The 20,380-nt window shown below is 43.0% G+C and overlaps 1 protein-coding gene across 1 annotated transcript in view; it reads right to left on the bottom strand.

Annotated features, from left to right (window-relative positions):
* ptprma (protein tyrosine phosphatase receptor type Ma) overlaps positions 1 to 20,380 on the bottom strand; it is a 535,684-nt gene that overhangs the window by 24,548 nt on the left and 490,756 nt on the right. The window contains exons 23-31 of the mRNA XM_034183087.1: positions 14,054 to 14,130; positions 12,683 to 12,719; positions 10,432 to 10,529; positions 7,370 to 7,486; positions 5,037 to 5,191; positions 4,658 to 4,793; positions 3,172 to 3,181; positions 2,005 to 2,147; positions 512 to 685 (exon numbers count right to left, since the gene is read on the bottom strand). Of these exons, the coding sequence (XP_034038978.1) occupies positions 512 to 685; positions 2,005 to 2,147; positions 3,172 to 3,181; positions 4,658 to 4,793; positions 5,037 to 5,191; positions 7,370 to 7,486; positions 10,432 to 10,529; positions 12,683 to 12,719; positions 14,054 to 14,130 (947 nt within the window). The remainder of the gene's footprint in view (positions 1 to 511; positions 686 to 2,004; positions 2,148 to 3,171; positions 3,182 to 4,657; positions 4,794 to 5,036; positions 5,192 to 7,369; positions 7,487 to 10,431; positions 10,530 to 12,682; positions 12,720 to 14,053; positions 14,131 to 20,380) is intronic.

Genomic DNA, 20,380 nt, shown 5'->3' on the forward strand with positions numbered 1-20,380 from the left:
ACCCAGATAAAAAATCCAAGCAAACAGGCTGAGTTTGCCCTGTAATTTCCGACGGTACCTGAAAGCAGCGGCAGCAGCAAAACGGCTTCCTGCACTGGTGTGAAAAACATGCAGCTGGTCAAAACGAAGTCAAACTAAACGCTAACGTTACAAAAATTAAGCAAATGAAAAAAACATCCAGAACTACAGCAAAATGAATACGGATGAATTGAGGTTTTTGGTGGCATTCGTTCAAATTTTTCAACAGTTTAAAAATCCTGACGAAGCGCCAGCTGCAGGAATAAAGCTGCACGAAGGTTAAACGATAGCAATGAATTCCAGATTTCTTGTTTCGTTTGGGGTCTGTTGCTCTTCGTTAAGTGCCGTGTGACTGGGCCATAAGATACAGCTCCTGTCATCACTCCTGAAGACAAGTCAATAAAACCCATTAGTATTAGCTTTGTTGTGCCATTTACAAACATGCTGGGCGGGTGACGTATGGCGCGGAGTGTGTGCTCGCGGCTCGCCGTACATCCATCAGTGCAGCGTTGATGTAGTTGGAGCTCTCGCCATCGATGGTGATGAGGAACGGCAGGCAGCGGTCTGGAGGAAGAACGTCCATGCAGCGGTTCTTCTCGTGGTTTCTGGGTAACAGAGCGATGCTGCAGTCCTCCACCCGCAGTGTGGGCGTGACCATGTTCAGGGTCTAAGCATGCACACACACCATGACGCTCAGAACCAGAACCCGAACCATCACAAGTGGTTTCCAGACTAACTCAAACTAACTCCACAGTCACACAGAAGTTAGTTGCTGAAACATTTGTTTGTATGATGTATGGCAGCAGTTAGTTAAGTTACTGAAATTAAACTAATATACTGAACAAAAACATAAACACAACACTTTTGTTTTTGCTCCCATTTTCATCCGCTACACTCAAAGATCTAAAACATTTTCTATCTACACAAAAGACCTGTTTCTCTCAAATATTGTTGACAAATCTGTCTAAATCTGTGTTAGTGAGCACGTCTCCTTTGCTGAGATAATCCATCCCACCTCACAGGTGTGCCATATCAAGATGCTGATCACACAGCATGATTACTGCACAGGTGTGCCTTAGGCGGGCCACAATATCTGGTGTGACCATCATTTGCTTCACGTAGTGCAACACATCTTCACATAGAGTTGATCAGCAGCCAGATGCTATTGAATGTGAGCATTTGTCCACTCAAGTCGGTTACGACAACGAACTGCAGTCAGGTCGAGACCCCAGATGAGCTTCTCTGAGATAGTTTCTGACAGTTTGTGCAGAAATTCTTTGGTTCTGCAAACCGATTGCTGCAGCAGCTGTCCAGGTGGCTGGTCTCAGACCATCTTGGAGGTGAACATGCTGGACGTGGAGGTCCTGGGCTGGTCTGGTCACACGTGGTCTGTGGTTATGAGGCCAGTTGGAGGTATTGCTTATGGCTTATGGTGGAGAAATGAACATTCAGTTCATGGGCAACAGCTCTGCTGGACATTCCTGCAGTCAGCACGCCCACTGCACGCTCCTTAAAAACCTGTGACACCTGTGACATTGTGCTGTGGGATAAAACGTCATTGTGGCCTTTTTTTGTGGCCAGCCTAAGGCACACCTGTGCAATAATCATGCTGTCTGATCAGCATCTTGATCTGCCACACCTGTGAGGTGGGATGGATTATCTGGGCAAAGGAGAAGTGCTCACTAACACAGATTTAGACAGATTTGTCAACAATATTTGAGAGAAATCGGTCTTTAGTGTAAATAGAAAGTGTTTTAGATCTTTGAGCTCAGATCATGAAAAATAGGAGCAAAAACAAAAGTGTTGTGTTTTTGTCCAGTGTACTCTATTAAAAAGTTACAAACTTTAAAAAGTTTTATAAACTAAATATAGAGTAATGATTACAAACATAACAGCATAATAACAGTTAGATCAATGTCATTATTAATGATATCAGATGCTGTTCTTAAAACCATTAGCAGATCAATACAAAGATCAATACATCACCCTGAACTCATCTTTGATCTGACTGGAGTTCGTCTGAGGATCCAATCGGTTCATGTCATAGTAAACCGACCGCAGCTGATTGGCTGGAATTGGCTGTGTCACCACAAAGACACCCTCCAAGATGGCATCATGGATGAAGAATACTGCTCCTGGAGACAGAGACAGACAGAAGAGAGACAGAGACAGACAGTGAGAGACAGAGAGAGAGAGACAATCCCACATCTCCTGTTTACACGTGCATTTACTGTAGAATATTAACTGTACCTACATCATTTTTATTTTTTGTTCAATGTAACACTTGACAATGTAAACATTTTTGTCCCATGTCAATAAAGCTCCACGAAATTGAATTTGAAATTAAGAGAGAGAAAGACAGAGAGGGATGACAGACAGACTAGACTAGAAATTCTAGAACATCATAGAAGAAGTTGGGACAGTTTGAGAAAAAAAAAAAACCCTCAGTGATTCTACATTTACTGCTGACAGGAAAAAATTTCACTTTCAGGTGTTGACTTTGTCCTGTTCAGCCTGCAAATACGTCCTCAGGTGTCCAATAGTACGGGGTCAGTGTTGTTGCTTTTTTTCTTCTTTTTGTCATTTCAAAGTCTCCACATGTTCTCTATTGGGGACAGGTCAGGCCTGCAGACAGTCCAGTACCCGCCCTCTGCTTCTGCAGTCATGTCTTGTCATAGTGTGCAGAATGTATTTTGTACCGTCTTGTTGTAAAATTCATGGATGTCCCTGGAAAAGACGTCATGTTTAAGGCATCTGATGTTGCTGTACACTTGACATGATTGCGACACCTTTATTACCCCCCCCCCCCCCCCAAAAAAAACACAGTCACCTTGGTTCAATGATTATCTGCGTGACCTCAAGCATAAGGCTAGAGGTCTAGAATAGAAATGGCGTAGTTCAAAATTAGAAGTATTCCACCTTGCATGCCGTGATGCTATCTTAGACTATAAACATGCATTACTGGCTACAAAGTGGACTTACTAAACAAAAACAAGCATGACTCAAAGTTCTTATTCGACACGGTGGCAACACTTATTAATGGACAACCACCTGTAGTTCACTCTCCTTTTACAGCACAGGATTCCTGATTACTTTGAGAAGAAAATAGAAGACATCAGGTTAACATATCCCAGCATGCCTTAATCCAGCCACTGTAATTTTCCTTTTTGAAATTTGGAATTTCAAGATCAATTTATCAGCTATGTAATTGTAAGCAACAAACACTGGCAAGTGATGACTAATGTCACTAATAGTATGTAAACCACCCGGTAAATTCCCAACAATAACATTTGTTAATATATTGTCAATGAGACTTGATGTGTATGAGTGATGATTAGTAAACAGAGCATCCCGCGGCCTCAGCTTTACCTAAATTCTGGGTCTGTTAGTGAAGTTTAGGGCTAATGGCCTTAGTATTTCTTCTGTTTTTCTTGTTGTTTAATGCTGACAAATTATACTGTATTTGTTGTCTTTCTGATGCCTGATTCTGTTTTTTCTCTCTGTTTAAGGTGCAGCTCCATCCAGAGATGGGTGTTGTATTTGTGCTGGAGACCCTCCTGTCCTGCGCACCAACAGAATTTCCTGTATATTCGTTTTGTGAATTGTTCTGTAATTTGTGTCTGTATCATGGCCCAAACAGAGGGTCGCCCCTTTCAATCTGGTCTGCTTGAGGTTTCTTCCTCAGAGGGAGTTTTTCCTTACCACTGCTGCTCTGGGGGTTAGCAAGGTTAGACCTTACCTGTGTGAAGCGTCTTGAGGCAACTCTGTTGTGATTTGGCGCTATATAAATGAAAATAAATTTAAATTAAAATCTCAGTGTGCTATTCTGCGTTAATGTTGCATCACAGAGTGTAAATGACCTTTGACAAGGACCCTGACAACCCCAGTCCAGGACAGACCCTGGCTTTTGGACTTGTTGCTGGTAACAGTCTAAATCAGTGGTCTCCAAACTATTCCAGAAAGGGCCGAGAGGGTGCAGGTTTTCTTTGCAGCCACTGACTTCAGCAGGTGATTTCACTGGTTAACATCCCTTTGAACAGGTGGGATGAGTTCATCAGTGAAATCACCTGCTGAGGTCAGTGGCTGCAAAGAAAACCTGCACCCTCTTGGCCCTTTCTGGAATAGTATGGACATCACTGGTCTCGATTGTTGTTTTAGTCTTTGGTCCGGAGCACACAGCGCCATTTCTAGTTCTGGAATACTGATTGGTGTCTCAGTCTTCAGGACCGCAGCAGCTGGAGAAGGCCGAGGACACACCCATGTTTCACCTGGATGCATGTGTGGATGGACTGTGGATGGACTGGTTGTTGGTCTGGATAGTTGCCATCCAGGACCCAAGAGAGTTTTGTTGTGTTGTGCATGTGACAACACACAGCACTGGGGCATGCTTCCCAACCTGATCTGACCTTTGACATTCACCAGGAGAGAAACAGAAGGACAGTCGTGATGGACAGCATCCGTGATGGTCTTGTGGTTAAAGTGTGGGGCTCCAGACCAGAGAGTCTTTGCTTCTAATCCTTGTCAGACCAGAAAATCCCTAAAGTCTCTCGGACCTCAATGCAGAAATGGCTCCTGGCGGGTTGATGAATGTCAGCATACTGACGTGTGCGTGTGTGCACGTGTGTGTGTGTGTGTGTACCTCAGTCTGCACCATGTTAACTCTTCGCGCTCGCAGCTCTCGGACACAGTTATAGATGTCGACCACGCCCTCCCGGTCTGCCATGTCCAACATGATGTCAATCACTATGAAGCAACCTGTACGCCCCGCCCCCGCACTGACACACACACACACACACACACACACACACACACACACACACACACACACACACACACACACACACACCACACACACACACACCCCACAAAACTGAATGAAATGATTTGTCTGACCAGCAGAGGGCAGAAGACCTCCATCACAGTTTGACTCAAACTGATGTAAGTCAATAATTTCATCTCCAAGTTTTCATTTTGTGGATGTTCGTGATGATGAACAGAGTCAATGAAAACCACGGTACCTGCAGTGCACCACGGTGGGGCCGGCACTGGGCGGGGTTTTGGCTTTGATGCGGCGGATGAAGCCCAGCAGGCCGGTGGCGTGCAGCGGCACACCGTGATCTGGCCACCCGGTGAAATGGAACTGTTGGATCTCTCTGATCTCGGCCACGCCCCTCTGACAGAGAGACACAGAGGTTCAGAGGTCTGACGGGGACACGGTTCTGGGACTCTGTCCATTCACCTTCAGCCTTCATCTCATCCTCATCTGTCTTTGAACTAAACATTCCTCACTTCTTCTTCTGTTCTTCCTCTGACTGTCTGTCTCTGTCCATCTTTGGAACTCCACATGTCCACCTCAGTCGTCTCCTGCACTCCGCCTGTCTCATAAACCTGACCCATTTGTGTGCGTGTGTCTGTCTGTGTGTGTGCATCTGTGTGTTTGTTTGTGTGTGACTGTGTGTGTGTGTGTGAGTGTGTCTGTGTCTGTGTGTGTGTGAGTGTCTGTGTATGTGTGTTTGTCTGTGTGTGTGTGTATGTGTGTTTGTCTGTGTGTGTGTGAGTGTATGTGTGTTGTCTCTGTGTGTGTGTGTCTGTGTGTGTGTGTTGTGTCTGTGTGTGTGTGAGTGTCTGTGTATGTGTGTTTGTCTGTGTGTGTGTGTATGTGTGTTTGTCTGTGTGTGTGTGAGTGTATGTGTGTTTGTCTCTGTGTGTGTGTGTCTGTGTGTGTGTATGTGTTTGTCTCTGTGTGTATGTCTGTGTGTGTGTGTGTGTGTGTGTGTGTGTGTGAGTGAGTGTATGTGTGTTTGTCTCTGTGTGTGTGTGTCTGTGTGTGTGTGTGTGTGTCTGTGTGTGTGTGAGTGTCTGTGTATGTGTGTTTGTCTGTGTGTGTGTGTATGTGTGTTTGTCTGTGTGTGTGTGAGTGTATGTGTGTTTGTCTCTGTGTGTGTGTGTCTGTGTGTGTGTATGTGTTTGTCTCTGTGTGTATGTCTGTGTGTGTGTGTGTGAGTGTATGTGTGTTTGTCTCTGTGTGTGTGTGTCTGTGTGTGTGTGTGTGTCTGTGTGTGTGTGAGTGTCTGTGTATGTGTGTTTGTCTGTGTGTGTGTGTATGTGTGTTTGTCTGTGTGTGTGTGAGTGTATGTGTGTTTGTCTCTGTGTGTGTGTGTCTGTGTGTGTGTATGTGTTTGTCTCTGTGTGTATGTCTGTGTGTGTGTGTGTGTGTGTGTGTGTGTGTGAGTGAGTGTATGTGTGTTTGTCTCTGTGTGTGTGTGTCTGTGTGTGTGTGTGTGTGTGTGTCTGTGTGTGTGTGAGTGTCTGTGTATGTGTGTTTGTCTGTGTGTGTGTGTATGTGTGTTTGTCTGTGTGTGTGTGAGTGTATGTGTGTTTGTCTCTGTGTGTGTGTGTCTGTGTGTGTGTATGTGTTTGTCTCTGTGTGTATGTCTGTGTGTGTGTGTGTGTGTGTGTGTGTGTGTGTGTGAGTGAGTGTATGTGTGTTTGTCTCTGTGTGTGTGTGTCTGTGTGTGTGTGAGTGTATGTGTTTGTCTCTGTGTGTATGTCTGTGTGTGTGTGTGTGTGTGTGTGTGAGTGAGTGAGTGTATGTGTGTTTGTCTCTGTGTGTATGTCTGTGTGTGTGTGTGTGTGTGTCTCTCTGTGTGTGTGTGTGTGTGAGTGTATGTGTGTTTGTCTCTGTGTGTATGTCTGTGTGTGTGTGAGTGTATGTGTGTTTGTCTCTGTGTGTATGTCTGTGTGTTTGTCTCTGTGTGTGTGTCTCTGTGTGTGTGTGTGTGTGTGTATGTGTGTTTGTCTCTGTGTGTATGTCTGTGTGTGTGTGTGTCTGTGTGTGTGTGTGTGTGTGTGAGTGTATGTGTGTTTGTCTGTGTGTGTGTGTGAGTGTATGTGTGTGTGTGTGTGTGTGTGTCTGTGTGTGTGTGTGTGTGTATGTGTGTTTGTCTCTGTGTGTATGTCTGTGTGTGTGTGTGTGAGTGTCTGTGTGTCTCTGTGTGTGTTTGTGTGTGTGAGTGTATGTGTGTTTGTCTCTGTGTGTGTGTGTGTTTGTCTGTGTGTGTGTGAGTGTATGTGTGTTTGTCTCTGTGTGTGTGTGTCTCTGGGTGTGTGTGTGTATGTGTGTTTGTCTCTGTGTGTATGTCTGTGTGTGTGTGTCTCTGTGTGTGTTTGTGTGTGTGTATGTCTGTGTGTGTTTGTGTGTGTGTGTGAGAGTGTCTGTGTATGTGTGTGTGTGAGTGTCTGTGTATGTGTGTGTCTCTGTGTGTGTCTCTCTGTGTGTGTTTGTGTGTGTGAGAGTGTGTGTATGTGTGTGTGTGAGTGTGTGTATGTCTGTGTGCGTGTGTTACTGTACCTTTTCCACAGCGAAGGTTCGGATCACGTACTCAGACAGTAGCTGCGTCTCGATCAGCGTCACCTTCATGTCGCTGTAGATCTCAGTGTCATCAGGCCAGTACTTACAGCACTTCACCTACACACACACACACACACACACACACACACACACACACACACACACACACACACACACACACACACACTATTAACTCATTAATTAAACACAAACAGAAAAAAACTGCAGACATTAAAATCTCATTACAGACTCCGCCCCCAACACTCATTAACACCTAATTACTGCTAAACTAATTACACTGTCGCCATGGGAAACAACAAGGTGACGGCAGGGTGGGTGAGAACAAATCAGGTTTAAGGGACACGTCTGTGTGTGTGTGTGACAGAGAATGCATATGAGTGTGTGTGTGTGTGTGTGTGTGAACACTTGTGTGCAAGTGTGTGTGTGTGTGTGTGTGTCTGCTGTGAGCGTGAGTGGACATGTCTGGGAGAGACAGAGTGAGAGAATTAGCCCGATCTGTCCCACAGTCCCCCTATGTGGCTCTGCTGGAGTACAGGAACAGATCTCTGGTGCATTGTGGGTAATGAACGGTGGGACATGGAGCTCGCTGCAGAACTTTCAGGAAGTGAGATCTTTTGTTTTCATATGGAAACAGATGGACAGGTTCCAGCTGGACACCGTGTCCTGTCCAGCACATTGCTGGGTTTAAAGAATGACTCTTGTTTGTCTGATTCAGCTGCTGACGTCTCGTCGTCTCTTGTCCACCTGGGACAGGATGCTGTTGTAGTGTTAGAGGAGAACTGAAGAGGAAAATCTGCTCCTGGTTTCTGTCTGTGCGACTCTTGTTTTTCATTTCAATGGAAATTCTTTCGTCTCATCGTCATGTCTCAGAGCTCTGCTGAGACACAGTCTGTCCTGATCACACGTTAGTCTGGTGGATGGTTGTCCAGAGACTTGACATGGACACGATGACACACTGTGTTAATCTGTGCAGGTCCTCCACAGATCCACTCATCACCTTAAGCCTAGTTTCCACCGAGCAGGTCAGTATGACCCGGCTCAGGATGGTCTGGGTCGGTGTGATCTGGGTTAGTAAGGTTAAACTTTACTTGTGTGAAGCGCCTTGGGACAACTTTGTTGTGATTTGGTTCTATATAAATAAAAATAAATTGAAACTGAAACACTGAGTTGGTGTGGTCCGTGTCGGTGTGGTCTAGGTTGGTATGGTCTGGGTTGGTATGGTCCAGGTCTCTGGATCTCAAAGGTCAAGGACCCAGAGACAGGAATGTCCCTGAGGAGATCAGAGAATGTCTTTGTAATTTCAACACTTTAGCCACAGACAGAGACACTTCTGCTGGACGAGTCCAGGAAGATACTGATAGCCTGGATCTTAGTCAGAATCCATGACCATCACAAACCTAAAGACTATCATTCCTCACTCAGATAATCCACTGAGTCCACAAAGATCACAGCATCGTCCATGAAGTCAAGGTCAGGAAACCTTTCGTCACCAACAAAACCAAGTTGTTGGTTTACACAAGCTGACCCAACACCCAATCCAACACCCAGTCCAACACCCAGTCCAACACTGAGTCCAACACCCTGTGAAACACAGAGTCCAACACCCAATCCAACATCCCGTGAAACACTGAGTCCAACATCCAGTCAAACACCCAGTCCAACACCAAATCAAACACCAAGTCCAACACCCAGTCAAACACAGAGTCCAACACACAGTCCAACACACAGTCAAACACCAAGTCCAACACCAAGTCCAACACACAGTCAAGCACCCAGTCCAACACCCAGTCAAACAGAGTCCAACATCCAGTCAAACACCCAGTCAAACACAGAGTCCAACACCCAGTCAAACACCGAGTCCAACACCCAGTCAAACACCCGGTCCAAAACCCAGTCAAACACCCGGTCCAACACCCAGTCCATGCAAGAACAGAACAGTGTAGGAGCCAGAACACAGCCTCCAGGAATGCCAGTCTCTGCTGACTTGGAGACTTGGTGCTGGTTATTACTTCGGTGTTGAAATGGGGCCTTGTTGGTGTATTAGCATTAGCACTGTCCGGCCATCCTTTTGGTTTTCTTACGTGGGCAGAATTTTGTGGTGATGCAGCTGACAGACGATGCATTCAGGTTGTGGTGACAAGGTCAAAATTTGCCGTTTTTAAAGTAGATGATCGTGTTATTATTCATCACACCTGAAGTAAACCTAGCGCCACCATGAGGTCAAAATGTTAGTTCCTGACCAGATCAGAATTCAGAAAGTAAAAAAAAAAAAAAAAATGCAAGGAAACAGATGCTGACAACATCCGCCCTTTTCATGTTTCAAATCCCGCAAAACTTCAGAGAGGTCGCCACGCTGCGAGATCTCAGTAACATTGAGAACTGCATTGAGATGCTCTGATCATGCTGCACTTTAACCGCTGCACACGGACAACACCATTAACATCACAACATAAAACTATTTTTATACTGTGCCTAAAACTCTTGTGAATATATTCTCTGGGTTTATAGACGTTGTTATTGTGTTTGTTTTATGTAAACATGTGAGAATCACAGTCTGTCTCTCCGTTATTTTCAATGGGAGCTGCTGTGAGCTACAATCGCTTCCTGATCATGTCGTTCTGGGGGAAAGTGAAGTTTGCTCTTTAACGTCTTGATTATTGTTCTTTACGACAGTGTTTGTCCTCTTTGTTCCAGACTGATATATATAATGTGTCTGAAATTCGGTTTGCGTTTATTAAATTCCACGCAGATTAAACGTAACAGACATGGATTATTTGTTATAATTGTTTTAGCAGGTTTTCAGGGTATCATGCAGCAGTCTCTTATTAACGTGACGAAAAGCATAAAAAATACATTTTTGTAGTATAATATTAATTTACAACTGTCATCATGTGGATTCTCTATGTTGTTTTGACTGCAGCGACTCTCTGGCCCACAAAGGATTATGGGATACATGAAAACCCTGGATAGGAATGAGAAATGCATTGTGGGAAATGTGGTCCAAACTTCATCAAAGTGTAAAAAGAAGCAGGTTTCCTCACCCGGCCCACCTCCACCAAGTTGGTAACCATGACGATGGCAGCCGTATTTTCCTGCCAAACCATCTTCCAGAAGTCATACACGGTTTCCTGCATGGGACCTAAACACATAAGAACACACACATCCTGGTTCAGCGAGATTTGTTTGAAGAACCAAGAGTCCAAACACTGACCTGGACCACAACCCTCAAACCGCCCTGTTAATGCCTCTGCAAGGCTAGCAGCATAACATTCTTTATGCTAAACTAGGCTAGCAGCATATCACTGTACATGGTAAGCTAGGCTATCAGCATAACATTCTTTATGCTAAGCTAGGCTAGCAGCATATGCTAAGCTAAGCTATCAGCATATCATTGCTTATGTTTTAGTTGTAGAAAAGCTTGACTCTTCGACTGGACTGGGTTGCTTGATGCGAGGACGTTTCACTTCAAATCACAGAAGCTTCCTCAGCTAAAATTCTTGCTCTGGTAGTCTGACTTCTGTCTTGACCCTTGTAGAGAAGAACAAACAGAAGCCACAAAAGCTGGAGTTTTAAACCTAACTGCTATTGGCTAGTGCCTAAACAATTGCTTTATTTAGCACCTGTTGTGTTCTAGTTAGCACCCTCCTAATGACAGGGTAGCTGTCCCTCCTAACAATGGGACTGACACCTCTCCTGACGGCTCTCCTGATGGCTCTCCTGATGACGTAAATGACTCATTACCATGAACAAAAGACTGAAACTGCTTTGACCCGAGTGCCCCATTGTAAACAGGGGACAAAGCGTGTCTCAGACCCCCTCCCCGGTAAGGCTGGGTTTCAACTGTTTCACATACAATGCCTCCTTCACCCCTCTCTCAAACCATTTGTTCTCTCTGGCTAAGATTTTAACTTCCTTGTCCTCAAACGTGTGGTTAGTGTCTTTAAGGTGGAGATGAACTGCAGACTAGGGTCCACTGGCGCCCTCTCTGCGGTGCTGGTATAGCCTTTTGTGTAACAGCTGCTTAGTCTCACCTATGTAGTGTTCGTTACAGTTTTCCTGACATCTGATAGAATACACTACATTGCTCTGTTTGTAACTAGGGATCCTGTCCTTAGGGTGAACTAATTTCTGTCTCAAGGTGTTAACAGGTTTAAAGTAAACTGGGATTTTGTGCTGTCTGAAGATCCTCTGTAGTTTTTCCCCTACTCCTGCTAAATAAGGGAGAGACACTCCTCTTCTTCTAGTCTCCATCTCCTGTCTGTCTGGTCTCTTTGTTCTCTGGGACTTCTGTACTTTATCCAGGGACCATCATGGGTACCCACATACTGTGAGGGCTTTCCGGACATGTTGTTGTTCTTTAGCCCTTCCCTCTGCAGTTGTGGGCACCTGTAGGGCTCTGTGTTGAAGAGTCCTGATCACCCCGAGTTTGTGTTCAAGGGGGTGGTTTGAGCCAAAGAGCAGATATTGGTCAGTGTGAGTGGGTTTTCTGTAAACCCCTGTCTGGAGCTGCCTGTTCTCTCCAATCGTAACATCACAGTACAAGAAGGCTAAATGGTTGTTTCTGGCATCCTCACGTGTGAACTTGATACTGGAGTCCACCGAGTTGATGGGGTCTCCGGTATCCCCCACTGTGGCCAATCTATACATGGAGCTAGTGGAGAGCCTTGACGTTGTTCACGGGCATCTCCCCCAGTCACTGGTTCAGATATGTCGATGACACATGGGTTAAAATCAAGCAACAGGAAGTGGAGGCCTTTACAGAACACATCAACTCGGTGGACTCCAATATCAAGTTCGCACGTGAGGATGCCAGACGAGAGCTAACTAGAGCACAATAGGTGCTAATTAAAGTAACTGTTTAGTCACTGGCCAATAGCAGTCTGCCTCTCGGTAGGAGGGGTCTGGTTAGGTTTAAAACTCGCAGAAGTTTCTGCGATTTGAAGCGAAACGTCCTTGTGTCAAGCAACCCAGTCCAGTCGAAGATTCAAGCTTCTCTACTATGGAAACCACCTGGACAACTGAGAGTCTTCACAGAAACATTACGTTTTAGTTAGTGATAAAATCAACCAGCTGTTGCAGATGTAATCACGTCGCTAACAGAGTGAGAATTTCAAGCTGGAAGGGTTAACAAACAAGAATGTGTTGAGTTAAGTGGATGGTCCAGTTCAAATTTGGTAAAAATCACATAAATGTAGTTTTAATTATGATGAAGAAAAGAGTGTCTGACAGACGTGTAATTTGACCCGACACAGACCTGGATTAGCCACGGCGCTGTTTGTGGTGGGTTCTTACCCTGGGTGGCGATGTAGTGATTGGGTCTGTGGTAACCCTGTGAATAATAGAAATCAAACACATCCATGTCACTTAACATGTTTGTTTGTTTGCTAACAGTAGCAGTATGTTAATGGAGAAAAAGCATATTAGCATGTAAAAAGTGCTATGCTTGTTTTAGCCTTTCTGCAACATGATGTCACAATTAGCGTGCAAAACATTTGTAACTTTGAAGTCAAACTACTTTCTGACAGATGACACTTTTACAATTAGCCAGTTATCATTAGCATGACAGCTTGCTTGTCACACATTTACATGTTTTCACTAATGTGATGCTAATGGTAATGTTTGTGTTTCCTGCTATCTAACAAAGTGCTACTTGCATACTAACAATGCTAACATAAGACAATGATAATGTCTTTGGTAAGACAATGACAATTATTTATAATTCTGCTATTTTTTATTGAGAAGACGTTAGGATGAGTAAGAAAGCTAGCATTAGTGTTATATACGCATATTTACAAGCATTATCATAGTGTAGCAATAATACAGCAATATTTATCAGTAATATTCAAGTAGAAATTCATAATCAGGTGTTTGTGAGGCAAAATTGGAAAGCACCTTGAGCTTCTGATGGAGATGGAAGAGCACTATATAGATACAGTCCATTTATTCACACAGATATTAGCATGTAGTTGCTAACATGGTAGTGTTAGGGACACTGTTGACATGTTAGCATGAGCATAGTAACAGGTTTCTGAGGTAAATCTGAAAATAAAAGAACCTCACAGCACCCTCTTTAGCAAATCAATCAGCCTCATGGCTTTTCTCGGACAGAACTCCAATATTTACAAAACGTCATTAAACTCTGTCCCATAACACAGGCGGTGTTAATGACAAACATCCACCAACCTAACTTCAACCGGTAATCAGTGGATTCAATCCCGACTACGACTGGTAATAAGTGGGCTCACGTGACAACAACCAGTAAGCAGTGGGTTCAAGCCTGACAGCAAATGGTAAGCAGTGGGTTCTATCCCAATCGTGACCTGTAATCATTGTGTTCAATCTCAACTGTGATGAATAAATCAACATGTTGAACTCTGACAGAGACAGTATCGATTCCACAAATATATAAAAAAAAAAAACCTCAAAAGAAGAACCTACTCCCCTCATCCACATAATCTGAATTATGTGATTATTTTTTGTCATATTTTGCCGTGTGAGCTTTTTGATTTTTATTGGCAGAAAAACTTTTTTGTGTGTCACAACAGACAGTAAATGTGAAGTCAGCTGAGACCAGACCGACAGTCTGGTAGGTCAATATGGCTGATGGCCAGTGTTGTCATAGAAACAGTAAGTGAATAAAAGTAAAGCATGTGAGTTACTCACATCAACATAGTTAGCGTTGATGTAGTCGGACGAGCTTTCTCCATCCTGAGGCTGCAGACGCACACGTGAGTGATCATCTAAAAAACACACAAATACGAATGATCATCGAAAAAGAAACAAAAACATGCAACATCCCCAGTAGGGTGGTTCAAAAAAAATAAAAGTTGGAAATTCATTACTCTCACCCCTTCATTTTATGATGCTTTGGGAAAAAGAAAGCCTGCCAAATATTTTTGTCATACATTAATATTTAGAGGTAGCACATCATAGCTGAAGGTTGTAAATATATCAGTTATCGCTGCCCGAGTGCCCGTGCAATAGGTTATCCATTATCCAGTATCTAATCACATCACTTATAAAGAGGATAGAAGTTAACCACCTGAGTGTAACTAAAGTATAATTTTATATTCAATTTAAAACTATACCTGGGTTTAAATATTTCTCACAAACAACATACTTTCAAAAATGTTATTTTAGGCTACAAGCTGAAAATTTTGCTTCAATTCACAGCTTCTTTTCTTTCAGATCTTTGGTTATGGTGAATCTAACATGAGATGAATGTAAAAAGAGACACTTGCTGACTTAACATGCTTAACCATTAACTGGAAACTTAATGGTTGTCTCTCACTGCGGTATTGTATCACTTCCTGTTCCGGAGCACAGCGGTGTTTTTCTGTATCTGTTAGCTGTTTAATCTGCGCAGTTAGATTGAGCTAGTTATCTAGATTACGATTTGTTTCCCAGTGTAATCTTTACGTGCCTTAACTAAAGCACTCCTTCTGCTGAATCACCTCTAAATTATTTACACATTATTCACTTTGCGTGTTTTTAGGAATCCGCTAGCTTAGCGCAGCTACTAGCTCTTAGCCGATTTAGCATGGCGGCTTCTCCTGTCTCTCCTGCACTTTTCTGCTCTGGGTGTGAAATGTTTAGTTATTCCTCGGCCTCCTTTAGCAGTAATGGTACTTGTAATAAGTGTAGCTTATTCGTAGCTTTGGAGGCCAGGCTGGGCGAATTGGAGACTCGGCTCTGCACCGTGGAAAATTCTACAGCTAGCCAGGCCCCTGTAGTCGGTGCGGACCAAGGTAGCTTAGCCGCCGTTAGTTCCCCCCTGGCAGATCCCGAGCAGCCGGGAAAGCAGGCCGACTGGGTGACTGTGAGGAGGAAGCGTAGTTCTAAACAGAAGCCCCGTGTACACCACCAACCCGTTCACATTTCTAACCGTTTTTCCCCACTCAGCGACACACCCGCCGAGGATCAAACTCTGGTTATTGGCGACTCTGTTTTGAGAAATGTGAAGTTAGCAACACCAGCAACCATAGTCAATTGTCTTCCGGGGGCCAGAGCAGGTGACATTGAAGGAAATTTGAAACTGCTGGCTAAGGCTAAGCGTAAATTTGGTAAGATTGTAATTCACGTCGGCAGTAATGACACCCGGTTACGCCAATCGGAGGTCACTAAAATTAACATTAAATCGGTGTGTAACTTTGCAAAAACAATGTCGGACTCTGTAGTTTTCTCTGGGCCCCTCCCCAACCGGACCGGGAGTGACATGTTTAGCCGCATGTTCTCCCTGAATTGCTGGCTGTCTGAGTGGTGTCCAAAAAATGAGGTGGGCTTCATAGATAATTGGCAAAGCTTCTGGGGAAAACCTGGTCTTGTTAGGAGAGACGGCACCCATCCCACTTTGGATGGAGCAGCTCTCATTTCTAGAAATCTGGCCAATTTTCTTAAATCCTCCAAACCGTGACTATCCAGGGTTGGGACCAGGAAGCAGAGTTGTAGTGTTACACACCTCTCTGCAGCTTCTCTCCCCCTGCCATCCCCTCATTACCCCATCCCCGTAGAGACGGTGTCTGCTCCCAGACCACCAATAACCAGCAAAAATCTATTTAAGCATAAAAATTCAAAAAGAAAAAATAATATAGCACCTTCAACTGCACCACAGACTAAAACAGTTAAATGTGGTCTATTAAACATTAGGTCTCTCTCTTCTAAGTCCCTGTTGGTAAATGATATAATAATTGATCAACATATTGATTTATTCTGCCTTACAGAAACCTGGTTACAGCAGGATGAATATGTTAGTTTAAATGAGTCAACACCCCCGAGTCACACTAACTGTCAGAACGCTCGTAGCACGGGCCGAGGAGGAGGATTAGCAGCAATCTTCCATTCCAGCTTATTAATTAATCAAAAACCCAGACAGAGCTTTAATTCATTTGAAAGCTTGACTCTTAGTCTTGTCCATCCAAATTGGAAGTCCCAAAAACCAGTTTTATTTGTTATTATCTATCGTCCACCTGGTCGTTACTGTGAGTTTCTCTGTGAATTTTCAGACCTTTTGTCTGACTTAGTGCTTAGCTCAGATAAGATAATTATAGTGGGTGATTTTAACATCCACACAGATGCTGAGAATGACAGCCTCAACACTGCATTTAATCTATTATTAGACTCTATTGGCTTTGCTCAAAAAGTAAATGAGTCCACCCACCACTTTAATCATATCTTAGATCTTGTTCTGACTTATGGTATGGAAATAGAAGACTTAACAGTATTCCCTGAAAACTCCCTGCTGTCTGATCATTTCTTAATAACATTTACATTTACTCTGATGGACTACCCAGCAGTGGGGAATAAGTTTCATTACACTAGAAGTCTTTCAGAAAGCGCTGTAACTAGGTTTAAGGATATGATTCCTTCTTTATGTTCTCTAATGCCATATACCAACACAGTGCAGAGTAGCTACCTAAACTCTGTAAGTGAGATAGAGTATCTCGTCAATAGTTTTACATCCTCATTGAAGACAACTTTGGATGCTGTAGCTCCTCTGAAAAAGAGAGCTTTAAATCAGAAGTGTCTGACTCCGTGGTATAACTCACAAACTCGTAGCTTAAAGCAGATAACCCGTAAGTTGGAGAGGAAATGGCGTCTCACTAATTTAGAAGATCTTCACTTAGCCTGGAAAAAGAGTCTGTTGCTCTATAAAAAAGCCCTCCGTAAAGCTAGGACATCTTTCTACTCATCACTAATTGAAGAAAATAAGAACAACCCCAGGTTTCTTTTCAGCACTGTAGCCAGGCTGACAAAGAGTCAGAGCTCTATTGAGCTGAGTATTCCATTAACTTTAACTAGTAATGACTTCATGACTTTCTTTGCTAACAAAATTTTAACTATTAGAGAAAAAAATTACTCATAACCATCCCAAAGACGTATCGTTATCTTTGGCTGCTTTCAGTGATGCCGGTATTTGGTTAGACTCATTCTCTCCGATTGTTCTGTCTGAGTTATTTTCATTAGTTACTTCATCCAAACCATCAACATGTTTATTAGACCCCATTCCTACCAGGCTGCTCAAGGAAGCCCTACCATTATTTAATGCTTCAATCTTAAATATGATCAATCTATCTTTGTTAGTTGGCTATGTACCACAGGCTTTTAAGGTGGCAGTAATTAAACCATTACTTAAAAAGCCATCACTTGACCCAGCTATCTTAGCTAATTATAGGCCAATCTCCAACCTTCCTTTTCTCTCAAAAATTCTTGAAAGGGTAGTTGTAAAACAGCTAACTGATCATCTGCAGAGGAATGGTCTATTTGAAGAGTTTCAGTCAGGTTTTAGAATTCATCATAGTACAGAAACAGCATTAGTGAAGGTTACAAATGATCTTCTTATGGCCTCGGACAGTGGACTCATCTCTGTGCTTGTTCTGTTAGACCTCAGTGCTGCTTTTGATACTGTTGACCATAAAATTTTATTACAGAGATTAGAGCATGCCATAGGTATTAAAGGCACTGCGCTGCGGTGGTTTGAATCATATTTGTCTAATAGATTACAATTTGTTCATGTACATGGGGAATCTTCTTCACAGACTAGGGTTAATTATGGAGTTCCACAAGGTTCTGTGCTAGGACCAATTTTATTCACTTTATACATGCTTCCCTTAGGTAGTATTATTAGACGGTATTGCTTAAATTTTCATTGTTACGCAGATGATACCCAGCTTTATCTATCCATGAAGCCAGAGGACACACACCAATTAGCTAAACTGCAGGATTGTCTTACAGACATAAAGACATGGATGACCTCTAATTTCCTGCTTTTAAACTCAGATAAAACTGAAGTTATTGTACTTGGCCCCACAAATCTTAGAAACATGGTGTCTAACCAGATCCTTACTCTGGATGGCATTGCCCTGGCCTCTAGTAATACTGTGAGAAATCTTGGAGTCATTTTTGATCAGGATATGTCATTCAAAGCGCATATTAAACAAATATGTAGGACTGCTTTTTTGCATTTACGCAATATCTCTAAAATCAGAAAGGTCTTGTCTCAGAGTGATGCTGAAAAACTAATTCATGCATTTATTTCCTCTAGGCTGGACTATTGTAATTCATTATTATCAGGTTGTCCTAAAAGTTCCCTAAAAAGCCTTCAGTTAATTCAAAATGCTGCAGCTAGAGTACTGACGGGGACTAGAAGGAGAGAGCATATCTCACCCATATTGGCCTCTCTTCATTGGCTTCCTGTTAATTCTAGAATAGAATTTAAAATTATTCTTCTTACTTATAAGGTTTTGAATAATCAGGTCCCATCTTATCTTAGGGACCTCGTAGTACCATATCACCCCAATAGAGCGCTTCGCTCTCAGACTGCAGGCTTACTTGTAGTTCCTAGGGTTTGTAAGAGTAGAATGGGAGGCAGAGCCTTCAGCTTTCAGGCTCCTCTCCTGTGGAACCAGCTCCCAATTCAGATCAGGGAGACAGACACCCTCTCTACTTTTAAGATTAGGCTTAAAACTTTCCTTTTTGCTAAAGCTTATAGTTAGGGCTGGATCAGGTGACCCTGAACCATCCCTTAGTTATGCTGCTATAGACTTAGACTGCTGGGGGGTTCCCATGATGCACTGAGTGTGTCTTTCTCTTTTTGCTCTGTATGCACCACTCTGCATTTAATCATTAGTGATCGATCTCTGCTCCCCTCCACAGCATGTCTTTTTCCTGGTTCTCTCCCTCAGCCCCAACCAGTCCCAGCAGAAGACTGCCCCTCCCTGAGCCTGGTTCTGCTGGAGGTTTCTTCCTGTTAAAAGGGAGTTTTTCTTTCCCAGTGTCACCAAGTGCTTGCTCACAGGAGGTCGTTTTGACCGTTGGGGTTTTACATAATTATTGTATGGCTTGTATGCCCTCAAATGGGCAAATACTCAAGGTATTTTTCTTCAAACACACTGATTTGAAGAAAACTGTCCATGATGCTGCTGTGACCTCTATAGACATGGCAATTCCTTTTTGGGAGAGAGCTAGAATCCCACTGAGGGCAAAGCAGCACCTGATCACAAAGTTAGAAAAGGTGTTTGGAAAATGGAAAACATTGAAAAAGACCAAGAATCGCAATACAGACAAGCAGAAGAAAGATGAAACAGTGTTTTGTGAATCTTTGGAGGACTTGTTTGACATGGCACATCAGGATGTCCTAACAATGATAAAGTTTGAAGATGACAGACAGTTCCTACTTGCTCAGCGAGAGAAAGGTAGAAGGGGATGCATGGCAGGCATAGATAAAATACAAACTGCCAAAGAACAAAGAGAGGAAAAAGGAAAGCTGCAGAAGCAAAATACAAAGAGAAACTGGAGGAGCCTGGACCATCTAATGTCTCACTACCTGACACTGTCTCCAGCCAGAGTGAAGAGAACACAGAAAGTCCAGATGAAGAATTTGTTATGCCAGTGCCACAAAAAGCCAGTAAAATTAAAGCTGTTGTAACACCAGGACTTGCAGCAGCATTGGATAGGACCAAAACAACAGACAGAAGTGCCACCTATATTCTGAATGAAACGGCAGCAAGTCTTGGTCATGATGCAAGCAACTTAAATATCATTATCATGTAAATTATGTTACACAGCTGTATAATTGGTTCTTGTGCTGATTCATACCTTTTTGAATATTAAGTACTGCAAGGCATAAAGAATATTATTGTTTGGAGCTAGATCAAAATATATGTGGAAATATATAAAGCATAGACTTATTTAAATGTATCAATAATGAAACAGTATTTCATCAATAAAATGAAAATGCAATGTTTGATTGTTACAAAATCTTCGCTACCCCAGTATGTAGGTATTGTAGGAGCATGATACATGTACGAGAAGAACTGCATCTCACAATTCATGTTTTAGTGTTAACTATTTTATGGGATATGAAAAGATTTGATTTTCCAATGTATTGCCATAATTTCTGTCCTGATATATCAATATTAAACTGACAGAAATAATTTGGAAATATCTGGAAATGACCATACTATATGACAAAGTTATTGGGAGCAAAATCTT

This window comes from Thalassophryne amazonica, chromosome 1 (genome assembly GCF_902500255.1).
Source record: "Thalassophryne amazonica chromosome 1, fThaAma1.1, whole genome shotgun sequence".
NCBI lineage: Eukaryota > Metazoa > Chordata > Actinopteri > Batrachoidiformes > Batrachoididae > Thalassophryne > Thalassophryne amazonica.